General features: G+C 43.4%; 2 protein-coding genes across 5 annotated transcripts in view; one reads left to right on the forward strand and one right to left on the reverse strand.

The window, feature by feature from the left end:
• Positions 1-42: 42 nt before the first annotated feature.
• Positions 43-19,768, reverse strand: Rbbp4 (RB binding protein 4, chromatin remodeling factor). 2 transcript variants are annotated; one of them, XM_006995715.4, is made up of 12 exons: positions 19,473-19,768; positions 18,766-18,913; positions 14,895-15,040; positions 6,893-7,066; positions 6,333-6,448; positions 6,058-6,218; positions 5,832-5,958; positions 4,760-4,837; positions 4,262-4,338; positions 3,583-3,640; positions 3,368-3,478; positions 43-1,023 (listed from the first exon to the last, which is right to left on the reverse strand). In XM_006995715.4, the coding sequence occupies exons 1-12, from the start codon at positions 19,486-19,488 to the stop codon at positions 958-960; spliced, it is 1,278 nt and encodes a 425-aa protein (XP_006995777.1). In that variant the 5' UTR covers positions 19,489-19,768; the 3' UTR covers positions 43-957. The 2 variants fall into 2 exon arrangements, with proteins under 2 accessions (XP_006995777.1, XP_076421250.1); XM_076565135.1 differs by lacking the exon at positions 19,473-19,768 and adding an exon at positions 19,035-19,183.
• Positions 19,721-23,192, forward strand: part of Zbtb8os (zinc finger and BTB domain containing 8 opposite strand) — an 11,978-nt gene continuing 8,506 nt past the window's right edge. The window contains exons 1-2 of one of the 3 annotated variants that reach the window (XM_076565136.1): positions 20,269-20,411; positions 20,958-21,056. Coding sequence is in view for 2 of the 3 variants with exons in the window: in XM_006995716.4 (XP_006995778.2) it covers positions 20,312-20,411 (100 nt within the window). In the remaining variant the exon portion in view is untranslated. Of the gene's footprint in view, positions 20,412-20,957; positions 21,057-23,192 lie in introns of all 3 variants that reach the window. The other 2 variants (XM_006995716.4, XM_042271931.2) reach the window with 2 other exon arrangements.

A 23,192-nucleotide genomic window follows, 5' to 3' on the forward strand; every position in this document is an offset into this window, starting at 1 on the left:
GGTGTTTGGTGGATATTAAATAAAACCTACCAGCACAGGGCATCATAGAAAAGCAATTTATTCCTTTATAAGCACTTACACAGTTAGTCATGGAGAGTAACAGGCCCGATGCTGAGACAGGTCAACCAAAATGGAGATGGCATCAAACTATAGTGGTCAAGGACTAACCCCTAGAAAAGCAACTCTTATCAAGGATTAATTTAACTTTAAAAACAAAGACAAACTAGCAATTCACTCTTTCTCAACCTGACAGTTCACCAGTGGTATGACTGTCAGTTAAAAACATACACCTTACAACTTGGTGGTCCCAAGTTTAAAAAAAAAACAAAAACAAAAAACCACACACAACAAAAACCATTTCACAGAAAGGAAAAGAATAATATGGAAACAGCTCAAGAAATACACTAATGAGCAAAAATATAAGGGGAAGAAGGAACGTGTTGTCTTAACTAAAGAAACCAAAACTCTGGTTTATATAGGAAAATGTGCATCCTGGAAAGCCAGGTGTGAGGACTTTAAACTCTATGACTTGACTCTCCCCTAATTCCTGAATAAAAAACGACATCTTGCAATAGCTTTAGTCATGGCTCAGACACCTACTTCACTTGGCTCTATTCCTTATCCACTCTGGCCTCTTACTTGAGAATCTGAAAAACTTGGGGATATAGCTTAAGAAGAAAAATAAGCACACATAATATGCCCCATTTCTGAAGATGCTTTAGACCTGGTGTGTTACTAGAAAATTCCTGAAGAAAAATTTAAATATAAGTCTGTGGCTTTGTTGAATTAAGTCCCCCAGTTAAGATTAGAAAACCCCCATGGTTTGGGCTAATAGTATTGTTGGTGGCACCTATTGTAGCCGGAGAGCTGAACAAAGTCTGTGTCTCAAACCAGTGTTCAATCCTTCTAGGGTTCCGAGGACAACAAGGGGAGTCTAAAGCACAAGTGCAGACATGTCTAGGATCCTTGTCCTTCTGGATCCACGCTTCCTTCAGGGTCTTCATCATTATAAATGTTCTCTGCCTGCCAAAAGGAGAGAAAAGGGTATTTAGTATGAAGACAGTTATTTCTTGAAGTCTACAGTTTCCACAATATACTATGCCAAGGTGTCTGATAACATTTCAAACAGTTTTTTAAATATTCAATGCTATTGCTAAAAACAGCAACACACAGCGAACCAACAATATGAATCATAACTGGGTACAGATGTGTTCCAAGGAGCAGGCCACAGCTCCCGATATAGGACATTTTCACAAAGCATGGATGATCATTATTCCTGAACTGACCAGATATATTATTAGTAATAGCTAAAACATAAACCAGAGAGGTTTCTATGAGATACACAAAAAGTGATGCTTAGAGCACAGAATTTCTTTTAGGGATGATAAAAATGTTTTAAATTTCTTTGTGATGTATAACTCTGAGTATGAAAACATTCACTGAATAGTAAATTTAAATAAAACCATCCAAACCTTGTCCAAATTTCAATTTACAAGTATTTTAAAAAACCACTTTTATATAACATAAAAACCACCCCCACTAGTTGATGAAATGTATATAATAAGTCTAACACCAAATGTGTGGTAATTTTTCCTCTGGATGCTAACTGGGTAACTAAAGACCCCAGTAGTCACTTCAACACCAGACTTAACAGGCATCACCTCAGAGGATTGTTGTAAGCTGAAATCTGCAGACTTATCTTGCTACTTCTATCCAACATTGCTATCAAATTTGAGGGAGAAAATTTGAGAACTCCTTTGCCTGGTTTGAAAACTTGCCACGATTCCATAGAGTAAGAGACTTTGATGTCTATGTAATGTGCATATGTAATCACTTGCCTCAGTTTCCCCAAGAACTAGGATTAGGGTTACCACACCCCCCAGCTTATTACTGGGTTTTACTCACTCACTCACTCACTCACTCACTCACTCACTCACTCACTCACTCACTCACTCACTCACTCACCACTCTCAGGGACCAAATGGAGGTGATAAATACAGGAGGAAGCAGAGTATTCATCTTACTCCTCTCCTAGCAATCAATATGACCACCGGAATCTGGATACTCGAACTACCAATTTTTTTTTTTTTTTTTTTTTTTTGGTTTTTCGAGACAGGGTTTCTTTGTGTAGCTTTGCGCCTTTCCTGGAACTCACTTGGTAGACCAGGCTGGCCTCGAACTCACAGAGATCCGCCTGCCTCTGCCTCCCGAGTGCTGGGATTAAAGGCGTGCGCCACCACTGCCCGGCTCAAACTACCAATTTTTGGTTGTGCTAAGATCACAGGGCAAGCTACAAGCTTAATCTCCCTTCCCTAGTGGTTAACTTTCAGCACTTCTGTTGACTAGCCTAGCTACAAGGCTATCTAAGGGCCTTACAAAAAACCTTAGTAACAGACTCAAGTGTGGCCCAAAAGGGATCATTATCATAAACAAGACAATCTGAACTGGAAATCCCAATGATTTCTTAGCAGTTATATGCCAAAAAAACAGGTCAAAGTCTGAGCAAATACTACCTTTTTTGTTTGTTTGTTTGCTTGTTTGTTTTCGAGACAAGGGTTTGCTGTGTAGTTTTGGTGCCTGTCCTGGATCTCACTTTGCAGACCAGGCTGGCCTCAAACTCACAGAGATCCGCATGGCTCTGCCTCCCAAGTGCTGGGATTAAAGGTGTGCGCCACCACCACCCATGTACTACTTATTATATGGACATAACCTATGATGGAGGAAGTGACCCTGGAGGGGATCTAGCTCATCCTTCTACAATCTTTTTTTTTTTTTTTTTGGGGGGGGGGGGACATTTCCCCGCTTGAGACAAGGGTTTCACTGTGTAGCTCTGGCTGTCTTAGAACTCACTCTGTAGACCAGGCTGGCCTTGAACTCAGAGATCTGCCTGCCTTCTGCCTAGGGCAGCCAGGGCTGTTACAGAGAAACCCTGTTTCAAAACAAATAAAAACCCAATCTTTTAAAAACCAAGCTGTTTAGAGATTTATTCAATGATGAGGTTTGGCTCTGTGTTTTTGAGATCTTGTTTTGTTATTTTATCTATATCAAGAGCTACACCATCAGAAGTATAGATTTTCCATTAAAGACTGCTTAGCACTATGAAAAAAAAAAAAAAAAAAAGAAAGAAAGAAACTTAGACCTGCTAAGTTAAAAAAAATCTTTTGAGATAGGGTTTCTCTGTATAACAGAGAGTGAGTTCCAGGACAGCCAGTACTACAGAAAAACTGTTCAAAAACAAAAAGAAAAGGCAGTTCAAAATAACACATGTAAATATGAGCCAGACAGAGCTACATGAGACCTTGACTCAAAATAAACAGCAACGCCCCCGCCAAGGAAAACTACCCTAAATAAATGGCTGAACACTCACCATCTGCCACACTTGCATGATATTGTCTTCTGATACAGAACAAATCACCCAAGGTTCATTGGGATTCCAGGAAAAATCAGATATCTTGGCAGTGTGACCACCATGAATAAACTGTAAGAGGGAAAAACAAAGACAGTAAACACAGACAACATTAAATCACAGCCCACTTTTTAAAGCACAGAAGACCCCAAAGTGCCTAAAGGTTTGTAACATACCAACAGCTCTGGTGGGCCATCTTCTGCATCTTCTGGGGACTGTTCTTCTCCAATTTTACTAACAAAAAAAAGAATTTTAAGTCAAAAAACATTACCCTGTGTAGTAGTTTGAATGTATTTGGCTCCCATAAGCTCATAGGCACTATTAGGAGGTGTGGCCTTAATCGAGTAAATATAGCCGTGTTAGAGGAAGTGTGTCACTGTGGAGGTGGGCTTTGAGGTCTCATATATGCTCAAGCCCATGCCCAGTGTCTCAATTCACTTCCTGTTGCATGTACAAGATGTAGAACTCTCAACTACCCCTCTAGCACCATGTCTACCTGCAAAGAGCCATGTCCCACCATGATGATAATGGACTGAATTTCTGGACTTTAATCCACCAAATTAAATGTTTTCTTTTATAAGAGTTGCCATGGTCATGGTGTCTCTTCACAGCAACAGAAACCCTAATTAAGACAGCCTGAGCACCCATCTTTAAAAAATGTAAAGATAGTAACTGTGCCTGGCTTGGCACTCTGGAGCAAAGAAAGGTGAATTTCTGAGTCTGAGGTCAGATTATTCTACAGAATAAGTTCTAGGACAACCAGGGCTATAAAGGAAACCCTGTCTCCCCAAAACAAAACAACAACAACAACAACAAAACATACTTCATGGACAAGGTAATTAACACAAAACTCACCTTAAATCCCAGACATTCAGCCTACGATCAGTACCACTAGAAGCCAAAATAGTCTCATTGTGAGGTGACCACTGAACCTATATCCAAGAGTAAAGAAAATGCAATGAATTAGAAAATATATCTTACAAAACTCTGTAAATAAAAAGCAATGAAGCCGGGTGTTGGTGGCACATACCTTTAATCCCAACACTCAGGAGGCAGAACTATAGGCACAAGCCAGCACAAAACCTTGTTTTCCTCCCCTGCCCCCAAATTATTCATGCCTAATTCTGGCTTTCAGTCAAATGAAGTTCAATTCTGACACAGAAACTAAAATATTGACAGAAATCTATGATTATTTTCTCAACTGCTTATGTGCCACACAACACACAACAGGCATAGAGTTCAAGCCTCAGCTACTTGTACTCCCCAAAGATTCCTACAATTATTAGATAAAAGATAACTACATACACAAAAGAGAAGAAAAGGGAAAAGGCAGGGAGCATTGGTTTCTCTTACTTGGAATATTTCATCCTTATGTGATTCAAAGGAATGCAACTTGAGTTTCAGATTTCTCAGATCCCACAAGGCAACAGTCTATGTACAAAAAGATAAAAGAAATCAAGATAAACATATCAAGTAAGAAAAGCCAGCCCAGGGCTGGAGAGATGGCTCAGAGGTTAAGAGCTCTGGCTGCTCTTCTAGAGGTCCTGAGTTCAATTCCCAGCAACCACATGGAGGCTCACAACCACCTGTGATGAGACCTGGCGCCCTCTTCTGGCCTGCAGGCATACATGCAGGCAGGACACAATATACAAAATAAATCTTAAAAAAAAAAAAAAAAAAAAAGAAAGAAAAGCCAGCCTGGCAGTGGTGGCACACGCCTCACTCCTTTAATCCCAGCACTCAGGAGGCAAAGCCAGGCGGATCTCTGTGAATTCTAGGTCAGCCTGGTCTACAAAGAGATCCCGGACAGGCACCAAAACTATACAGAGAAAGCTTGTCTGGAAAAACAAAACAAAACAACCCCGCCCCCCCCCCCAAAAAAGGAAAAGAAAAGCCTAGGGTCCCATGGTTCAGTGGATAACGGTGCTTGTTCTCAAGCCTGCTAACATGTGCTCGATCCCAGAATCCACACAGTGGAAGGAATAGACAGACTCTGGCCAGTTGTCTTCTAACCCCCACGCAAATGTCATGGTGTATGTGCCCCCACCCCTACCAAATAAATCAGAGGGCAACTTGTAGAAGTAGAGTTGGTAATCTCCTTTAGTTATTTGGGTCTTGGGGACTGAATTCAGATCTTCAGGCTCAGCAGCCTGATAATAAACTCTCAAAAAACCTTTAAAACATTAACTAAAAGATCTTTGCAAAATTAAAAAATGCTGAAGATGGATCAGTAGTTAAGAGTACCCACTTAATGTCTCATAAGCATCTGTAACTCCAATCCCAGGGGATGTGACACCCTTTGTCTCAATGGGCACCAGTCATGTATACCATGTGAAAGACATACATGCAGGTGAAGTTCCCTTACCCATAAAATATAAAACCTGAACAACTCAATAATAAAAAACCCCAAACAAAGCAAACTGACCTTGTCAGCTGATCCTGTGGCAAGAATGAACTCACTATAAGGATTGAAGGACAGGCAGTTCACTTCAGCAGTGTGAGCATCGACCGAGTGGCTTGGCTTGGAAGTATTGTTTGAACGAGTATCCCAACTTCATTTCAAAAGTGAAAGAACAGAGAAGCTTGAAATGGGGACTAATACAAAACTATAAAAATGTATGTATTAAAAACAAATAATGGAGTCCACTCACATCATAAGTTTCTGATCATCAGCAACTGACCCAAACAGAGACTCGTGGAGCAGATGCCAGGAAACGTCCTCTACTACTGCTGTATGTCCTGTAAAGATGGTCTTTGCATCCACCACTTTTCCTTCTTTTGGAACTGCACTGATGTCCCATAGGCAGATGGTCTTAAATATAAAATTAACCATTATATAAAAGATTCTCACTTCCCCACATATCCCCAAAAAAGACACCAATTGGCAACAATCCCAGATTTGCCTCAAAACTGCAAGGATACCCACATGGTCATCTGAAGCACTAAGTAAGTGCCCGCTGAGATTTGGATTCCAAGAAAGACCATAACCTTCTTTCTGATGTCCACGGAGACGCAAATCTGGGTTGCACTCTCCAGAAGGGTCTGCAAAGTAACAGACATATCTAGAATATCCAGTCCATTGTCTCTCTGGGCTTATTAAGCAAAATGATGTCACAGACGCCTATTATACAAAATACAGACCCATTATGACCAACTATATAATGCGGAAGTTGCAAAATCATGATTTTCCTCCACATAAAAGCATTGTTTCACTTGAGAAGCATAAAATACTCACACGTGGCCGGGCGGTGGCGGCACACGCCTTTAACCCCAGCACTCAGGAGGCAGAGGCAGGTGGAACTCTGTGAGTTCGAGGCCAGCCTGGTCTACAGAGTGAGATCCAGGACAGCCAGGGCTACACAGAGAAACTGTCTTGAAAAACCAATAAATACCACACATATCAATACAAGTCATAAGATGTTAAATTATAAAAATAACAGAGACTATCTGAGTAAATGGAATCTATGTTTAAAAAGAGGGGAGTACCTGGTTTAGAAGGGTGCTTTGTGTAGTCGAAAACAAGCACATCACTCGATGGAGTCTTGGTTGCAATGATGCAAGGGTTCTGGGGCATGTACCGAGCCCGGTTTACTTCTCCTTCATGGTTGATCTTGATTTCTATTTCAATTTTCCCACTGACAGAGCCAAAACCTCCAAATTCTGTACATATAAGCAAAAAGTATTTAATCAACCAAGTCATATAACTAGAAGACTGAACCATTTACAGAACTAAAGTGCTTTTATATATTTGTAACTACAGATAGATTAGTAATAAGTACTACATTAACAATTGAAATTAAGACGGTATGAATCTCAAGCCAGGCGTGGTAGTACATACCTTTAAATCTTGGAACTCGCAGAGCTTTGTGAGTTAGAAGCCAGTCTGGTCTGCATAGTGAGTATCACACTAGCTAAGGCTTTAAGGCTTTATAGGGAGATCCTTGGGGGGAGGGGCAGCAACTTTGTGAGTCTCACCCCCTCCACCCCGCTCTGATTATACAGCTCAGACAGGCCTTCAATTAACTATGTAGCGGTTCCTCTCTGTTCTCTCCTCTCTCCCGCTCCTTTCCAAAATAGCCAGGGCTATGTAGAGAGAATCTGTCTTTAAAAAAAAGACAAGGGGGAAAAATGGCGGGGGGGCAAGACAGGGTCTCTGTGTAGCTCTGGCTGTTCTGGAACTCACTTTGTAGACCAGGCTGGCCTTGAACTCAGAGATCTGGCTGCCTTTACCTCTCGAGTCCTGTAATTAAAGGTATGCTCTACTTCCGCCTGGCTAAAAGGATTTACTTTTATTTTATGTATGTGTAAGTATTTCCCTGCATGTGTGCTAGTGTGTATCTGGTGCTTGTAGAGGCCAAGAGGGCATTGGATCCCTGAAACTGGTTTGGACAGTTAGTTGTAAGTTGTTTAGTGGGTGCTAGAAACTGAATCCAGGCCCTCTGCAAAAGAAACAAGTGCTCTTAACTCTTGAACTACCTCACTAGTGTCAAGCTGCCATTTTAATGGATATTAAACTGTAGTGCTAGGTAATAGAAAGCATTTCTTACATCATTTATTTGAAGCTCTTCATTGGTGTGAGCTTTCAGAAATACCATTGCACTGTATCTGCTCTCATAGTATCTCTTTCCCAATCCCTTCTTTCGTGCTGGAGACTGACCGCACCTTGTAGTATCACTGACCTGTATCTCTAGGCAAACCTCTCTAACTTTTCATTTTTAAACAGGATTTCACTAAGTTGACTAAGCAGGATTACAAAACTTGAAATCTTCCTGACTCAAGTCTCCTGAGTATACTGGATTACAGGCCTATGCTACCAGGTCTGGTTAGTTTCTTTTCATTAACATCCTTAAAATTTTATGAATTATTGTTTATCATTGGGTTTGAAACAGGCTCTCACTATTTGGCCTTGGCTGTCCTAGAACTCAATAGACGTATGTTCCACCATGCCTGGCTCCAATAGAGGTTATCTCTTGTCATTATGTGTGCCACGGTGCACATGTGGAGGCCAGAGGACAAGTCAGTCCATCACACTTGTATCAGCAGGTAGCAAGACTCTTTTCCCCCGAGCTATCTCATGTGCTCTTCATTCACATTTAACTGTCACAGACACTTGGGAGAATTCTCCCAAGCAGCATTACAAAATAAATAATTTGTGGTTATATGAAACAAATGAGGGTAATTAATGATAGAAGACTTCCAGAAGGCAGGATATGGTAGAAAATACTTGGTTAGACTCAGACCCAAGTAGCTCTGTCACTTCCTAGTTTGGTGATTTGGGGAAGGCTTTACATTTTTCTGAGCCTTAAATTAAGCTTCGAGTTATGTACAAATGAAAATGTTGTCACTAACACTTCTACTCAATGTTATTTCACTTATCTATTGATCGATTGATGGACATGGTCTCAAGTAGCACAGGCTGACCTTCCACTATGTAGCCAGGGATGACCCTGAACTATCTCTACCTCTACCACCTAACTACCACACTATCTTTGAACTATCTCTCTACCACTACTCCTAGAAAAGTGTCACTAACTAAAGGATGAAAATATTTTCAGACAGCAAAGATGTAAATGAGTAAGACTGTTAGCCTATTAAGGCAATTTTCAACCTCAAAATAATTCTTACTACATTCATTATTTACTTCTTTAATCCCGGCTCTAGGGAAGCAGAGGCAAGCAGATCTTCTGAGTTCCAGACCAGCCAGCTAGCCAGGAGCAATGTACCTAAGTGACATCCTGTCTTTGAAAAAAGGCCCTAGGGGCTGGAGAGATGGCTCAGTGGTAAGGTAAAGAGCACTGGCTGCTCTTCCAGAGGACCAGGTGCAATTCCAGCAACCACAGGGCAGCTCACAACTGTCTGTAACTCCAGTTCTAGGGGATCTGGCACCCTCACATAGACATACATGCAGGCAAAACACCATAAAACACATAAAACAAAAATCAGTCAATTAAAAAAAGAAAGAAAAAGGGCTCTAGAAGGAGGAGGGGAGGAGGGAAATACACTAAACCTTTGCACACACCCCGACTCTACAACATACAACAGGGCTAGGAGAGAAGGCTCTTGGGCCAGCTAGCCTGGTAGAAGGCAAAGTTGCCCTCTGACCTCCCCACACAACAACACCCTTACAGGCACACATAAATAAATGTTAGAAAAGATGTAATATGGTAAGTGATCTCAAGGAATTTCCAATCTAAGCACATGGTGGTAAGCACACAACTACACATGACTGACTTTCTAAAAAATCTAAAGTTTAACTGTCAAAGTGGCAACATACAGGAGAAAAGCAACACTGGGCAGAATCCACAGAAAAAGGGGGCCACCAATCATATAATGCATGATTTTCATTTGGGGCAAATACTTAATAATAAATACAGTAGTAGGAACCCCGTTTAGAGAATTCAAATTGAGATTCTGTTTTGTCTGCCCATGTCTCAATAGCCCAGCTTGTTTCAAAAGTAAGGATCCTCCTGCCTTCCAAGTACTGAGATTGCAAGGTATGTGCTACCATATACAGTTCTCAATTTGAGTTCCTAACAGATTAGGATATGCCTTTTTCTTAATGCAGACTGAACCAAAGGCCACACACATGCTAGATACACACATTACCACTGAGACATCAACACCCCACCAGCTACACCTACTTAAAATTACAGATTGCCACTATAAAGTAGATAGTGGAAGGCCCAGTCAAAACAGGAAACAAAGGTCTGAAATATTAACAAAAATACAAAGTAAAAGTTCTTCCTAGCTTGTTTCAAACACACCAACAAAGGCAAAACACCATTAAAACCAACCCAAAGTACAACACAACAGAATAAAAATGAACAGCTCTCTGTGGCTTCATGAATCTTTATCCATGTGTATAGCAGGGGAAGGAAGCACTACTCAAGTCACAGTGAAAACATTCGCATGGGCCAGAGATGCCTGATTGATGAAGAACACTGGCTGCTCTTCAAGATGACCAGAGGTTTGATTTTCAGCAGGCCCATGGTGGCCCATAACCACCTGTAGCTTCAGTTCCAGGGGCTCTGACACCCTCCTCTGGCCTTCATAGGCACCAAGCACACATATGGCGGGCGGGCGCGCTGCCACACGTGCAGGGAAAGTACCTACCTACATTAACAGTAACAAAGGCCAAGTCAAAAGGATCACAGGAGTTCAAAGACAGCCTCGACTACTTAAGGGTGTTCAGGCCAGTCTACAACAGAGACCCTCTCTAAAAAAACAAAACGAAAAAACCAACTGCCCCCGCACCCCCATCCCCAAATCAACCAACTAACCAAAAACAATAAAAACTCCCCAAACAAAACATGTCCAACACCCAGGCCATAAACCCCGTGGAATTTCAAAGAATATATTTTAATACCACAAGTCAAATAACCAAATTATGTTATCACAATCAATGATTTATTATACTCAACTCATGAATTTTTATAATGCATTTCATCTTTTAGTTAAGAAGTGATCTATCTAGTAATCTCTCAAAAAACTAACTTGTTCTGTCTGTGGTGCAGAGCATGTAGCCCAGGGTCTTGTAGATGCTAGACAAGTGCTCTACCACTGAGATACAACCCAGCACCCAAGAGACTTAGACATTAGACATAACTGTACCCATCACTGATGAGATCAACTGAAGTCACCACTCCTCCACATTTAGTACCAAGCATATCCACTTTTCAGTGAGGGGTAAAAGGAAAACAAGGTGTGTAACACTGGGGTAGTGTGACAATCAAATTCAAAAACCCAGAGCCATTATTCACATTACTGCTTTTGTTACTATTTTCTTGGGAGAGAGAAGCCCTTTTGTGACAGTTCAGTCAGGAGCTCAATATACAGACCACAATGGTCTTGAACCTGTGACAATCCTTCCCCGTTTGGCACTATGGCACATACCTACATCAACACACAAAACTATAGTCAGAAAGTAGCTCAGTGGAAGAGATCTTACCGTCCCCCCATTCCCCAAAGCAAGAGAACATTCAGGGACTAGGACTCAATTCTAATCACATACACAGCAGCAAAATAAACAGAAAGACCAAAGTGTATCAGTTAAAGGATCAGGAATAAACAACAGATATTTTGAAATTTTGGAACTGGGAGGCATTTCAAAGAAGGACAAAAAAGTTGGAGGACATCAGAGGAAAAGTTAGTAATTCATAACTGTACAACTTTTCTTAACAACAGCAGAGGCCAGGTTCATTAACTCAGTCCCTCCCAGAACTTCAGAGGTGAACACAGGGTTGAATACAAATTCAAGCCACTCTTGAGTTATGGGTTACATGAAAGCCTATTCAAAAACAGGCAAAATACAACACAAACTTAAAACCCTAACACTACAAAAAAAAAAAAAAAAAAAAAAAAGAGCTTGAGGATGGAAAGAAGGCTCAGTGGATAAAACATGTGCACACAGCAAGCTTGAAGACCTGAGTTTGAATTCTTGGCACCTACACAAAAAGCCAGGCATGGCTTCAAGTGTATCAGTAACCCCAGGATTACAGTGTGAAGACAAGCAGCCTAGCTGACTGGGGAAGCCTCCAATTCAGTGACGAAATATCACAGGGTTAAACAGAGTGAAAGAGGAAGGCTCTGACTTCTGAGTGTGTTGGCATGGACACCTGCACCCACACACTCACTTGCATGCACCACGCACACACAAAATGAAATCGGAAGTTACTGAATCTACTGTGAGAAAAGCAAATTATAAACCCATACCACACATTCTGTACTGCATCTGAGGCACCAAGAAAAACACCTCCATCAATTAAGTACTGAACTCCCTTTGAACATACACCAGCCTCCTGCCTCCACCTTCCAAGTGCATACCACTGTATATGGTTTAGAATACAGGGCCTTGTGCATGGCAGGCAAATAGTCTACCAACTGACCTCCATTCCTAACTCCCCTGTTTTTCATTTTACTGTATACACATACATGCAGGTGGGTGTGTACATGCTACTACACATGCATAGAGGTGAGAGAACAACTTCCGGGAGTTTTCTCCTTCTACCAGGAGATCCAAGGACTTTAACTGTTCAGCTGTCTCACTGGCCTGTTTTTTTCCTTCTAAAACAGGCGTCAGTTATGTTACCCAGATCGGACTTGAATTTGTGACCATGGAGAGCTATGATTATGGGAGTATACCATCATCATTTGTTGAATGAGTGATTTAATATGTGGACTCCTTTAAGAAAGCAAAGTATCAGTACTACTTTCCAGGGGACTGGTTTATAGAGGAAGGGATATCTTCTACATTACTTAGAAAACATCATATATACATGAAACAACAGTAATCAGACTTTCCATGTCTATAACAACAAAACCCTACTTTGTTGTAGAATGACGGAATGAATCCAGGGCTTCAAATATGCTAAAAGGAGTATCCCACCCGACTCACAACTCCAGCCCCAACTACAGTTCGAACACAACCTATTCCATTTACACCTGAAGACATAGCTCAATGGTAGAGCATTTGGCCTTAAACACATACAACATTGGGCTCAATTACCCAGGAAATCATTAAAAGAGAGAATTCATGTCATTTAAGGGATAGGAACTGGACTCGAAAAAAACCAAAAACAAAACAACAACAACAACAAAAAAAAAAAACAACCCCAAAAACAAAACCAAAACAAAAAAACCCCACCAAAACCAAAACCAAACCAAAGAAAAAACACACAGCTAGACAGTGGCAAATAGGATCTCCACCCATCCTCACTCTTTTCTTTTTCGGTTTTTTGAGACAGGGTTTCTCTGTGTCGTTTTGGAGCCTGTCCTGGATCTCACTCTATAAGACCAGGCTGGTATCGAACTCAAAGAGATTCAACTGGCTCTGCCTCCCGAGTGCTGGGATTAAAGGTGTGCGCCACCACCGCCCCATCAGTCCTATTAAGGCCAGTGTTTTCCAACCAACATATACGGGAATCCAGAGACTAACTTTTCCCAAAAAACTATTCACTTGGGCAATTACACAAAATCACAGTTGACTATTATTCTAACAACCTATTTTGCCTTCTGTGCCACAGAAGATTAAATGTGGAATGACCAGGAAAAATTGTAATCCTGGTCAACAGTTGGATCCCAAATCAACTTACACATAATGAAGGGTTCTTTCTGCTAATCAAGAAATAGTAAGTATTGGTTATATGGAGCACAAACGTTAATAATGGAAGCCCATTATCTATTTTTTGTTGTTTTGTCTGAGACAGGGTTTATTCAAGGAAATTCTCCAACTGACCCCACCTTTTTCTGATGTTCTGGTTTGAGGGACATAAAGAAAATTTACCAATTCCTATCCTGAAAAAGATGTTAAGTATTCAGGAGCAGTTAAACTCTTAGGGTATCTCCTAAAAATAGGTTGTTGAAATTTCTTATGAATATAATGGATACCATGTCATTTCTACTGTCTTAAACCTTTAAGAATAACTTAGTGGGTGGGCAGTAGTGGCCCAGCCTTTAATTCCAGCACCTGGGAGGCAGAGGCAGGAGGCTCTCTGAGTTGAGATCAGTCTGATCTACAGAGCAAGTTCCAGGATAGCTAGGACTACACAAAGAAACTCTGTCCCCACAAAGCAAACCAAGTGTTTCTCATCCCCCTCCCCCGACTGGTTACCCCTCTAAGAAGTTTTATTAAGACTTTCTGCCCCTGTAACCCCATGAAATCAAAGTAGCACAGATACACTGCATGCTTTGGGTACTGTGCAAACTATCATTTCTATTTCGCGTTAGGGAATCACTAGCCCCAAGTTGGCCTGCAAATTGTGATCCTCCTGCCACCTGTGCTTGTAAACATTTAAGATATGTGGCTTGGTGACGGCTCAGTGATTAGGAGTACTGGCTGCTCTTGCAAAGGTCTCAGGTTCAATTCCTAGTAGCTCACAAATGCCTTTAACTCTACTTCCAGAGGATCCAACACCCTTTTCTGGACTTTATAGGCACCAGGCACACAAGTGGTGCACAGACACATGCAGGCAGAACACTCATATACATAAAATTAAAAAAATTTTTTGTAGCAACCCACACCTATGAATTAATTTCTGTCTCTTTGGGTCAATGTCTTCCCTGTTGAGAATACACAACAAAAAAACATACGGCAGACCTTTGCTCCATTAACTGCAGAAATCCCACCACGACTAGTAGTATAGTCTACAGCAAGCTTTGTGTTGATTATTCGATTGCAAACTAGCTTTCCCAATAACTTAAAACTTAAGAGGCTACCCAGGGGCTGGAGAGATGGCTCCAGATGACCTGGGTTCAAGCCCCAGCACCCACATGTCAGTTCACAGCTGTCTGTAACTCCAGTTCGAGGGGATTCCATACCCTCAAAGACACACATGCAGGCAAACATCAATGCACATAAAATAAAAACAAATCACAAAAAATTGTTTTAAAAAAGAGGCTACGTAACAAACTATGTACCTCCTTAGTGACAGTTCAGACATGAAAGATATAACTCATACACCATTACTTCGTGTACCCTGAAGAGTCCTACCTCCTTTTTCACTGTCATAGTGTGATGCATCAAACTGAGCATCATCATTAGGGAGCTGGACACTGGCTATCACCAGGTGGTTTTGTTCATCAGATGTGTGTGTTCCCAGGACAAGCCGATGAATGCTGAAATCTTTCCCTTCAGGCCTGTAATAACAACAAATCATCACTATTCAAGTCGATAATCCAAGAAATCATAGTCAGTGATGTGCATATGACAAAAAACCCAAACAATTCAATTGAGATAGTTAGTGAGAACTAGTCCCTACTTTAAAAAAAAACCCATGTGCTCAAGTAGACATGCATATGGATGCTGGAGGACAATTAAGAGTCATTCACTCAGCCCAGAGGTGGTGGTGCACACCTTTAATCCCAGCACTCAGGAGGACGAGGCAAGAGGATCTCTGTGAGCTCAAGGCTAGCCTTAACCTGGTCTACAAAGTGAGTTCCAGGACAGCAGAGAAACCCTGTGTGTGTGGGGTGGGGGTGGGGGTGGGGTATAGGTGGGGAGTCATTCACTCTTAAGATGCCATTTATGGTTGGTCGTGGTGGCACAGGCCTTTAGTTCCTGCACTCTCAGGAGGCAAAGACAGGTGGTTGGTTCTACTTGAGTTCCAGGACAGCCAGGGCTATTATCGTCTCAAAAGAAGCAAAAGTAGTAACAAAAAGAAGCTATTCACCTCTGTTAATACAAAGCTCACTGATTAGGTCAGCATGGCTGGCTGTTGAGCCTGAGGGAATCCTTCCTATTTCCCATCTCCCCATCACTGAGACTTCAAGCATATACCACCTGGTTTTTTGTTTGTCATGTTTTGTTTTTAAACATGGGTAGTGTGGATTGACTGCATGTCCCTGGTGCTTGCAAGGTAAGCACTTTAGTGAGTCATTACCAAAGCCCCCATTTCTTTAGAAAAAGTAGGACCATGCCGGGCGTTGGTGGCGCACGCCTTTAATCCCAGCACTCGGGAGGCAGAGCCAGGCGGATCTCTGTGAGTTCGAGGCCAGCCTGGGCTACCAAGTGAGCTCCAGGAAAGGCTCAAAGCTACACAGAGAAACCCTGTCTCGAAAAACCAAAAAAAAAAAAAAGTAGGACCAGAAAGATGGTTCAGCACTTAACAGTGTTTGCTGCTCTTATAGAGGACATGAGTTCAGTTCCCAGCTCCCATGCCAAGTGACCCACAATCACCTGAAATTTAGCTCCAGGAAATCTCAGCACCCACACCCATCCACTTAGGCATGCATGACCCCCAACAGAAATAAAACAAATGGCAACTTTTGTGGATCTGTTCTCTCCAGGCAACCAGAGTTAAGTTGTCAAGCTTGGCAATAGGCATCTTTACCCAGTGAGTCGACTTGCCAGCCTCTATTCACTACTTATAATGGCCCTCTATTAAGGCTAAGCACAAATAGAGTACTTAATTTTTATTTAACTTGGCCAAAATTTAAAATTACTAAAGGGAAATTTACTTCTCCCCCAGTTTGTTGGAATAAAAAAAGTGAGTTAAGCTGGGCAGTGGTGATGGTGCACAGCTTTAATCCCAGAACTCTGGAGGCAGAGCCAGCCTGGTCTACAGAGCAAGCTCCAGGACAGCCAGGACTGTTAAACAAACAAACAACCTAAAACTAATGCAGGCCTGGATTTAAGGATCACAATACTATGAAGAATTATTCTAATTTGAAGTGTAAAGTATTTGATATATAGGAAAATTAGACATTGTGGCTGAGATCACACAGCTACTAAGTAACAGACTCAGACTAAAGTCCAACTCTAGTTTTGGAAATGGAAAAGTCAAATGAGAGAAAACTAGGATGATTAAAATCACTGCTCAATTTCTTGAATGTCAGCTTAAGGCAGTCTGAATTTTATACTGTAAGAAACAAGGAATATGAAGTTTCAAAGAAGAGACATAACTTAATACCATGTGTTCTCCTGGAAGGATTAATCGAACACTGTAAAGCAGAGCCTTTACAGTGTGGCCTTAGGACCAACAGCCCCAGCACCACTGGGTAATGTCAAGGAATGAAAATTTTCACAGTCAATAGAATCAGAAACCTCGGAAGAGAGTTGACAATGTTTTACAACACCTCCAGCTGACCGTGTTGTACATTACTACCTGAAACCCCTTTGTCAAGATGGGAAAGATGCCACACAAACAGTGCTGGGTCACAGGGCTCTGCCACTGTGCAGTTTTTATTTATTTATTTTTTTAAGTGTGTCACAGGTTGGCCTTGAACTCCCCATCTTCTTGCTCTACCTCTTTCAGCTGTGTAGCACCACACATCCTCTCAACACCAGTGGTTTAACCACCACTGACAACAGATAGAAATGACTCCACTCAGCTGCAGCTCCCAACTTTTTTTTGTTGTTGTTGGAGCTGAGGACCGAATCCAGGGCCTTGCACTTGCTAGGCAAGCGTTCTACCACTGAGCTAAATCCCCAATACCTCTCCCAACTATTTTTGAACCTGGTTACATTTTAAAAAGTTCCAACTCCACCAGGCGGTGGTGGTGCTAGCCTTCAATCCCAGCAGTCAGGAGGCAGAGCCAGGCGGATCTCTGTGAGTTCAAGGCCAGCCTGGTCTACAGAGAGAGAGAGCCAGGACAGGCACCAAAGCTACACAGAGAAACCCTGTCTCAAGAAGAAAAAAAAAATCAAAACCCAAAACCACAACAACAAAAAGTTCCAAATCCAAGCTGGGTGGTGGTGCACGACTTTAATCCCAGCACTCAGGAGGCAGAGGCAGGCGGATCTCTGTTAATTGGAGGCCAGCCTGGGCTACAGAGTGAGTTCCAGGAAAGGCGCAAAAACTACAGAGAAACCCTGCCTCGAAAAACCAAAAAAAAAAAAAAAAAAAAAAAAAAAAAAAAAACAACAACAACAAAAAAAAAGTTCCAACTCCATGGATTTGTACAACACCCTTCAAATAGAGGTCTCCATTTTTCTCTACACTGATGCATAAGTAGCAGCCTCATACTTCATTTTTTAGTAAAATATACAAGAACTTTCTATTACACAAAAAACAAGAGATATAGTTCCGAGTTAGTGCCTGCTTACCATGCACAAGGTTCAATTCCTAGCACCTCAAAACAACTCTACTCCAATTTTCTATGACTTGTTGAACCAAATCAGTCTCATAACCGGGTTCTATACATATCTTACTCCAAGTTTCAAAAGAATTTAGTACTCCGTTTTGCCGAGTTTACATCAATAGTAATATACACCCACCTTATCTTTGTATTCCCACTCACTCCCTTCTGCAAGCTAGTCTTGGCATTTCAAGTTGACAGGTGGTTCCCTTGGTTAGAACATCTTGTGTATGCAATTTCACTCTACGGCCTAAGGATCAAAGTCTTGCCAGTATGTGCTCTATCACTAAACATGACCCGCCCCCAGCCCTCTTCGGGTGTTACCTCACTAATATCTAAAGCCTCGGGACCATTACAGCTCAAATAACTGTCCCTTCAACCAGACAATGTATTTCTTGAAGGCAGGCCCCAAATTTATCTCGCTATTAACCTTGCTATCGTCACAAATGACTGAGAATCCAAATGTTTTATTGAATGAACCAGACATAATACCTTTGGAAATCTGTCACATTTTAACATTACACAGTCAATTACAGTTATAGGATGACTATTCGATTCAATGTTGAAGAAAAACACGTCGTCTCTTGCAGGGTAAATTACAAAACAACCTTCTGTTTTCTACCCTTATTTCTTACTTATTGGTAGTGGAAAATAAACATCACTCATAGGCTCTGATCATATGCCGATTCTGAATGACTGGAGAGGGAAAACAAAAAAAACAAAAACCCCGGAAAACTAATTCAAGCTATGAAATACCAAAGTAATATCCAAGAGATTGGTGTCACCTGGTTACATCTGGAAGCCACTGGGCAGTTAAACTGGGCCACTCCAGGGCATGGGTCATCACCAAATCATAAAGAAAAGGGGTGTTCTTCTTCCATATTTTGTACTCCTCGTTGATCACACGTTCTTCCACCGCGTCGTCAAAGGCAGCTAAAACGTTTTTAGGACACGGATCAAGTTAGCGAACAGGGACGGGAGGCGAGGAAAAACCTCTTCGAAGCCCCCGGCGCGGCTCCCCGATCCTGACACCGCAATGGAGAGTCGTCTTCACCTCCCAGGGCGCAGGCCCCACGGCCGCCCTCCGCCGCCGAGGGCCGGAAGTCCTCGGGCCACCCCAGCCAGACACTCCGTTACCCGTCCGTCCGGCCCGGGGCTGCCCAGCTCCCTCCCAAGCGCGCCGGCGCGCGCCAGCGAGTCCACAAAACCCCCAAGGAGGCCTGCGCCTCGGGCCTGGAGGTGGGGAGCGGCGTCCCGAGTCCCCGCAGGCAGGGGGACCGCCGGGGAGCGTCGCGCTCGCCCGGGCCCGAGCGCTGGCGTCGTCGCCCCGCATCCGCTCCCGAGGAGCCAGCGCGCCGTTAGGCCGCCCCGCGGCGAGCTCCCTCCTCCAGCCGGAGGAGTCGGGCCTGCTCTCCGTGATTAGGCCGCGTCTACAAGCCGCGACACAGCCCCGCCGGCCCGCGCCTTCCCGAGCCCGCCTCGGCGCACTCACCTTCCTTGTCAGCCATGGCGGCAGAAGAGCCGGGAGGGGTTGGGAGGGGGGGGAAAAAGATCCCGGGGTCGTGCGTTGCAGGAGGGGCGGGGAAGCGACGGGCGCTCGCTCCGCGCGCGCGGCCTCTATTGTTTCCTGCGGCCCGTGCGTGGGGGGCCGGCTCGCGCGCCTTCGCGCCAACACCGGCCAATGGGAGGGCGCGGTCTGGAGGGGTGGGCGGGGCGGCCGCGGCCGCGGCCAATGCAGACGCGCACAGTCGCTTCTTCGCGGGGCCGAGGCGCGCGCTCCGCCCCCTCCCCTCCCCTCCCTCCCCCCCCCCCCCATCGCAGGCCGGAGCCGATGTCCACCGATTGCGCGCGCGCACCGCCTGCTGGGACGAGGCCCGTGCGGGTCACGTGACGCGTTCAGCCTTCACACGCTCGTGCGCAGCCATTTTCTTGGGGGGCCGTTATGCCAACGACTCCCTTAGGGTCGGGAAAGACATCTCAAGTGTTTCCGGGTCTGGTTCGTAACTCGGAGGGGAAAATGCATCACCGTGTAGACTTACAGGTCCCTAGCTCAAGGTGTCACCCAACTTACTCCCTTAGTCTTTAGAAAGAAAGAACGAGTAGTGATAAGTGCAGGAAACAGAGCTGCTGTTGCTCCCGATATTTAAGACATGCTATGGAAGCGGCCGACGAGGATGGAGGACGCAGGCGGTAAAATCCTTCCGCGAGCTCGGAGAATAGAGTCCTGGTCCTTTTAGACTTGCCAAGGGGTGGGGTGTAGGGCGGAAGTTATGGCGCAGGGCCGAAGTCTAGCTGCCGAAGGGCGGAAGTAGAATCCCGAAGTCTGCAATCATGATGGCTCAAGAAGAGGAAGATGTTAGAGATTACAATTTGACGGAGGAGCAGAAGGCGATCAAGGACAAGTATCCTCCAGTCAATCGAAAGTATGAATGTGAGTAGGTGGCTCACATCTCTTGCATACGGGCAGCCTCAGCGGCTTACCTGCAGCTTCCTGCCTCGCCCATCGCCTTGCCCCACAGGTGCCCCTGGTATAAACTCAGTGCGCCCCGCATTTGTACCTAATTTAGGGGGAAGGTGAAGAAAAAGATCGCTTTACTCGAGAATGAAGAAACTTGAGGCTCTGCCTCCCCTTAGCGTCTCCTAAAGGTCCACGTGTGCCTAAATCACGTTTATCTTCTCTGGAGATACAGTTCGGTGGTATGGCGTTTGCCCAACATTTATCTTTATAAATTATACTAGCGCTCTAGTTGTGTTTTCAAAGTTTCGCCCTTGAGTTTCTCCCAGTAGTAGAATAATGTGACCATGTTAGAGGACTGGGAAAATAATTGAGAGATGTGTTGTGTGTCTCTGTCTCCACACACCAAGGTTGGATTTTATATTATGTCCTTCAACTTTATTTGAAATAAAGTCCACTCTAAATTTTGACAATATAGTTATTCATAAAAATGTATTTTAATGTTTTTTTGTTTTTTTTTAGTTAAAGCCCTTGTGTCAGCCCGCCACACCTTTAATTACAGCACTCTGGAGGCAGAAGCAGTAAGATCTCTATGAATTTGAGGCCAGCCTGGTCTACACAGTGAGTTCCAGGACAGCCAGGGCTACAGAGTAAAACCGTCTCAGAAACAAAAAAGACTCTTGTGTCTTTAATGGATGTGCTAGAGCAAGGCTCTACCACCAAGCTACAGCTTCAGTTCTAGAGTAATCTTTGAACATAAAGTTCCTGAGATGAAAGAATTGGAGAACCACCTCATATAGCAATGCCATCTTTTTAAAATTTTTTAAAGAATTGAGTATAATTTACATAAACAGGGGTAAAGCGTTAAGTACTTTTCTTTTTTTGTGACAGGGTTTCACTCTAACCAAACTTAGAATGATCCTCCTGTCTCAGCTTCCCTGGTGCTGGAATCACAGACTTGAGCTACCACACCTGGCCCCGATTATTATGGCTGCTAAACAGATATACCTGTGTGAGCAGCCCTAGTTTTGATCTAGATCGGTCCTGTCATCTTAGAAAGTTCCCTCAGTTTCTTTCCAGCCTCTTACCCATTTTCTCTTGTATTTGCTATGCCCAGAGTGTACTTGTCTGTGTCAGAGGTTCATGTGAGTGAACTCATGCTCCCAGTTCTTTTCTATTTGGTGGGGGCTTCTTCACCCCATCAGAAATAACACAGGCAGACACAAATTGGAGAGCAGTCACTACTGATGGCGAAAGCTGACAGTTCGGTAGAGATTGTTTTACAGGAGGAAGAGGAGGCAGGGCAAGGGCTCCTAAAGTCAGAGAAGTTACAAAGGACAGAAGAGGAGTCCTAACTGCTGTGGAAGCAGCAAGGCCAAGGCTAGCTATGTCTGTCCCTGGCAGTTTTGGACGTTTGAGTTCTAGCCTCCCACAGACTTGAGACAAGAGGCCCTGGCTGTGGGAATGATAACATTTTCAAAAAACTGGATCCTTGAGAAAGAGTCTTTGGAGCTGGAAAGGATACATATTCACAATTTTAAGGCTTCTTTGGTACTTGCTGTAAAGTAGGGAGATTAGTGGCCTTTTATCAGCTGTTGGCTGGAACAAAGAGGGAATTCTCCGGCCTTTATCAGGCTTTTCTCAGGCAAGCATTGTTCCTAAGACTTTTGCTCTATCTTGGGATGTGGCCTTATGCTACTAGAAGCCATGCTAGAGTTTGGTCACATGCAGGTGTTCTGATAAAGCTGTTATATACTGTGAGTTCTGCAGTTCCCAACAGTATTTGGAAATTTGTGTTAATGCTTATTTATTTCATTTGTTGTATCAGAGATTGAATTCAGGATAATTCTCTACCCTTCTATTGACCTCCGTCCCTAACTCCCTTCCTTTTAAAATTAATTTCACTGGGGTCTGTGGTCTTTGGAAACATGACGTTCTTTGTACCTTTATATTTGAGCTCAGTACATACACCAGACTGGCCTCAAACTGATGCGCTTCCTGCCTAAGCCTCCAGAAAACCTCAGCTGTAGTTCTAACAGCATTGTAGTCTAAAATCTGTCATACGTTCTCTGTGGATTTCAGGTTCTCTCTCTTCACCCTTTCCTTCCTTTGCTTTGTTTTCTGTTCACGCTCAGTATGAAATGTAGACCAGTGCACACGTTAGGCGAGCGCTCTACCACTGAGCCACATCCCCAGCCCTCAGGCTTCTTTTGTAAGTCAAGGTATTCTATTAAATGACCTCCAAGAATTCCTGCTAGTGGATAGAATTGCTGGGTGCAGTGGTACACGTCTTTAATCCCAGCACTCGGGAAATGGGCAAGAGAATCTGTGCCAGCCTGGTCTACTAGTGAATTCCAGGCCAGCCAGGATTATATATTAGACCTTGTCTCAAAGCCAAACAAGTGGAAAGAATGGATGAAAACCACGGGATAGGTAAAGAACGGACTTAAGAGGAGGAGGTGACAGTCTCAGTGGGAGCAGCAGTGAGCTGTTGCCATCCAGTCTTTACTGTGGGAAAGCAGGGAACACTCATTGAACGTCTAGTGGAGTTGGCCTTCCTATTCAGGATTAGACTAGCTAGTCAGGAAAAGTAACTGATAGCAAGAAATAGTTATTGAGAGACCAAAGTCTAAGACACCTAACACGCAGGAGGTCTTGCTGTGTCACCCAGGGTAGCCTCCAACTGGGCTCAAATGATTTTCCACCTTCAGACTCAGAGTAGCTGGAACTGCAGGAACCCATTGCTGCACCCAATTG

Source organism: Peromyscus maniculatus, chromosome 2 (assembly GCF_049852395.1).
Source record: "Peromyscus maniculatus bairdii isolate BWxNUB_F1_BW_parent chromosome 2, HU_Pman_BW_mat_3.1, whole genome shotgun sequence".
Lineage (NCBI taxonomy): Eukaryota > Metazoa > Chordata > Mammalia > Rodentia > Cricetidae > Peromyscus > Peromyscus maniculatus.

Excerpts from the sequence above, each read along its gene's own strand:
- Rbbp4 (XM_006995715.4), bottom strand. Across the intron at positions 4,838-5,831 it reads CCACAGGATCAGCTGACAAG|ACTGTTGCCTTGTGGGATCT; the intron begins GTCAGTTTGCTT and ends TTTTGTACATAG. Across the intron at positions 1,024-3,367 it reads TCATGCAAGTGTGGCAGATG|GCAGAGAACATTTATAATGA; the intron begins GTGAGTGTTCAG and ends TCCTTTTGGCAG.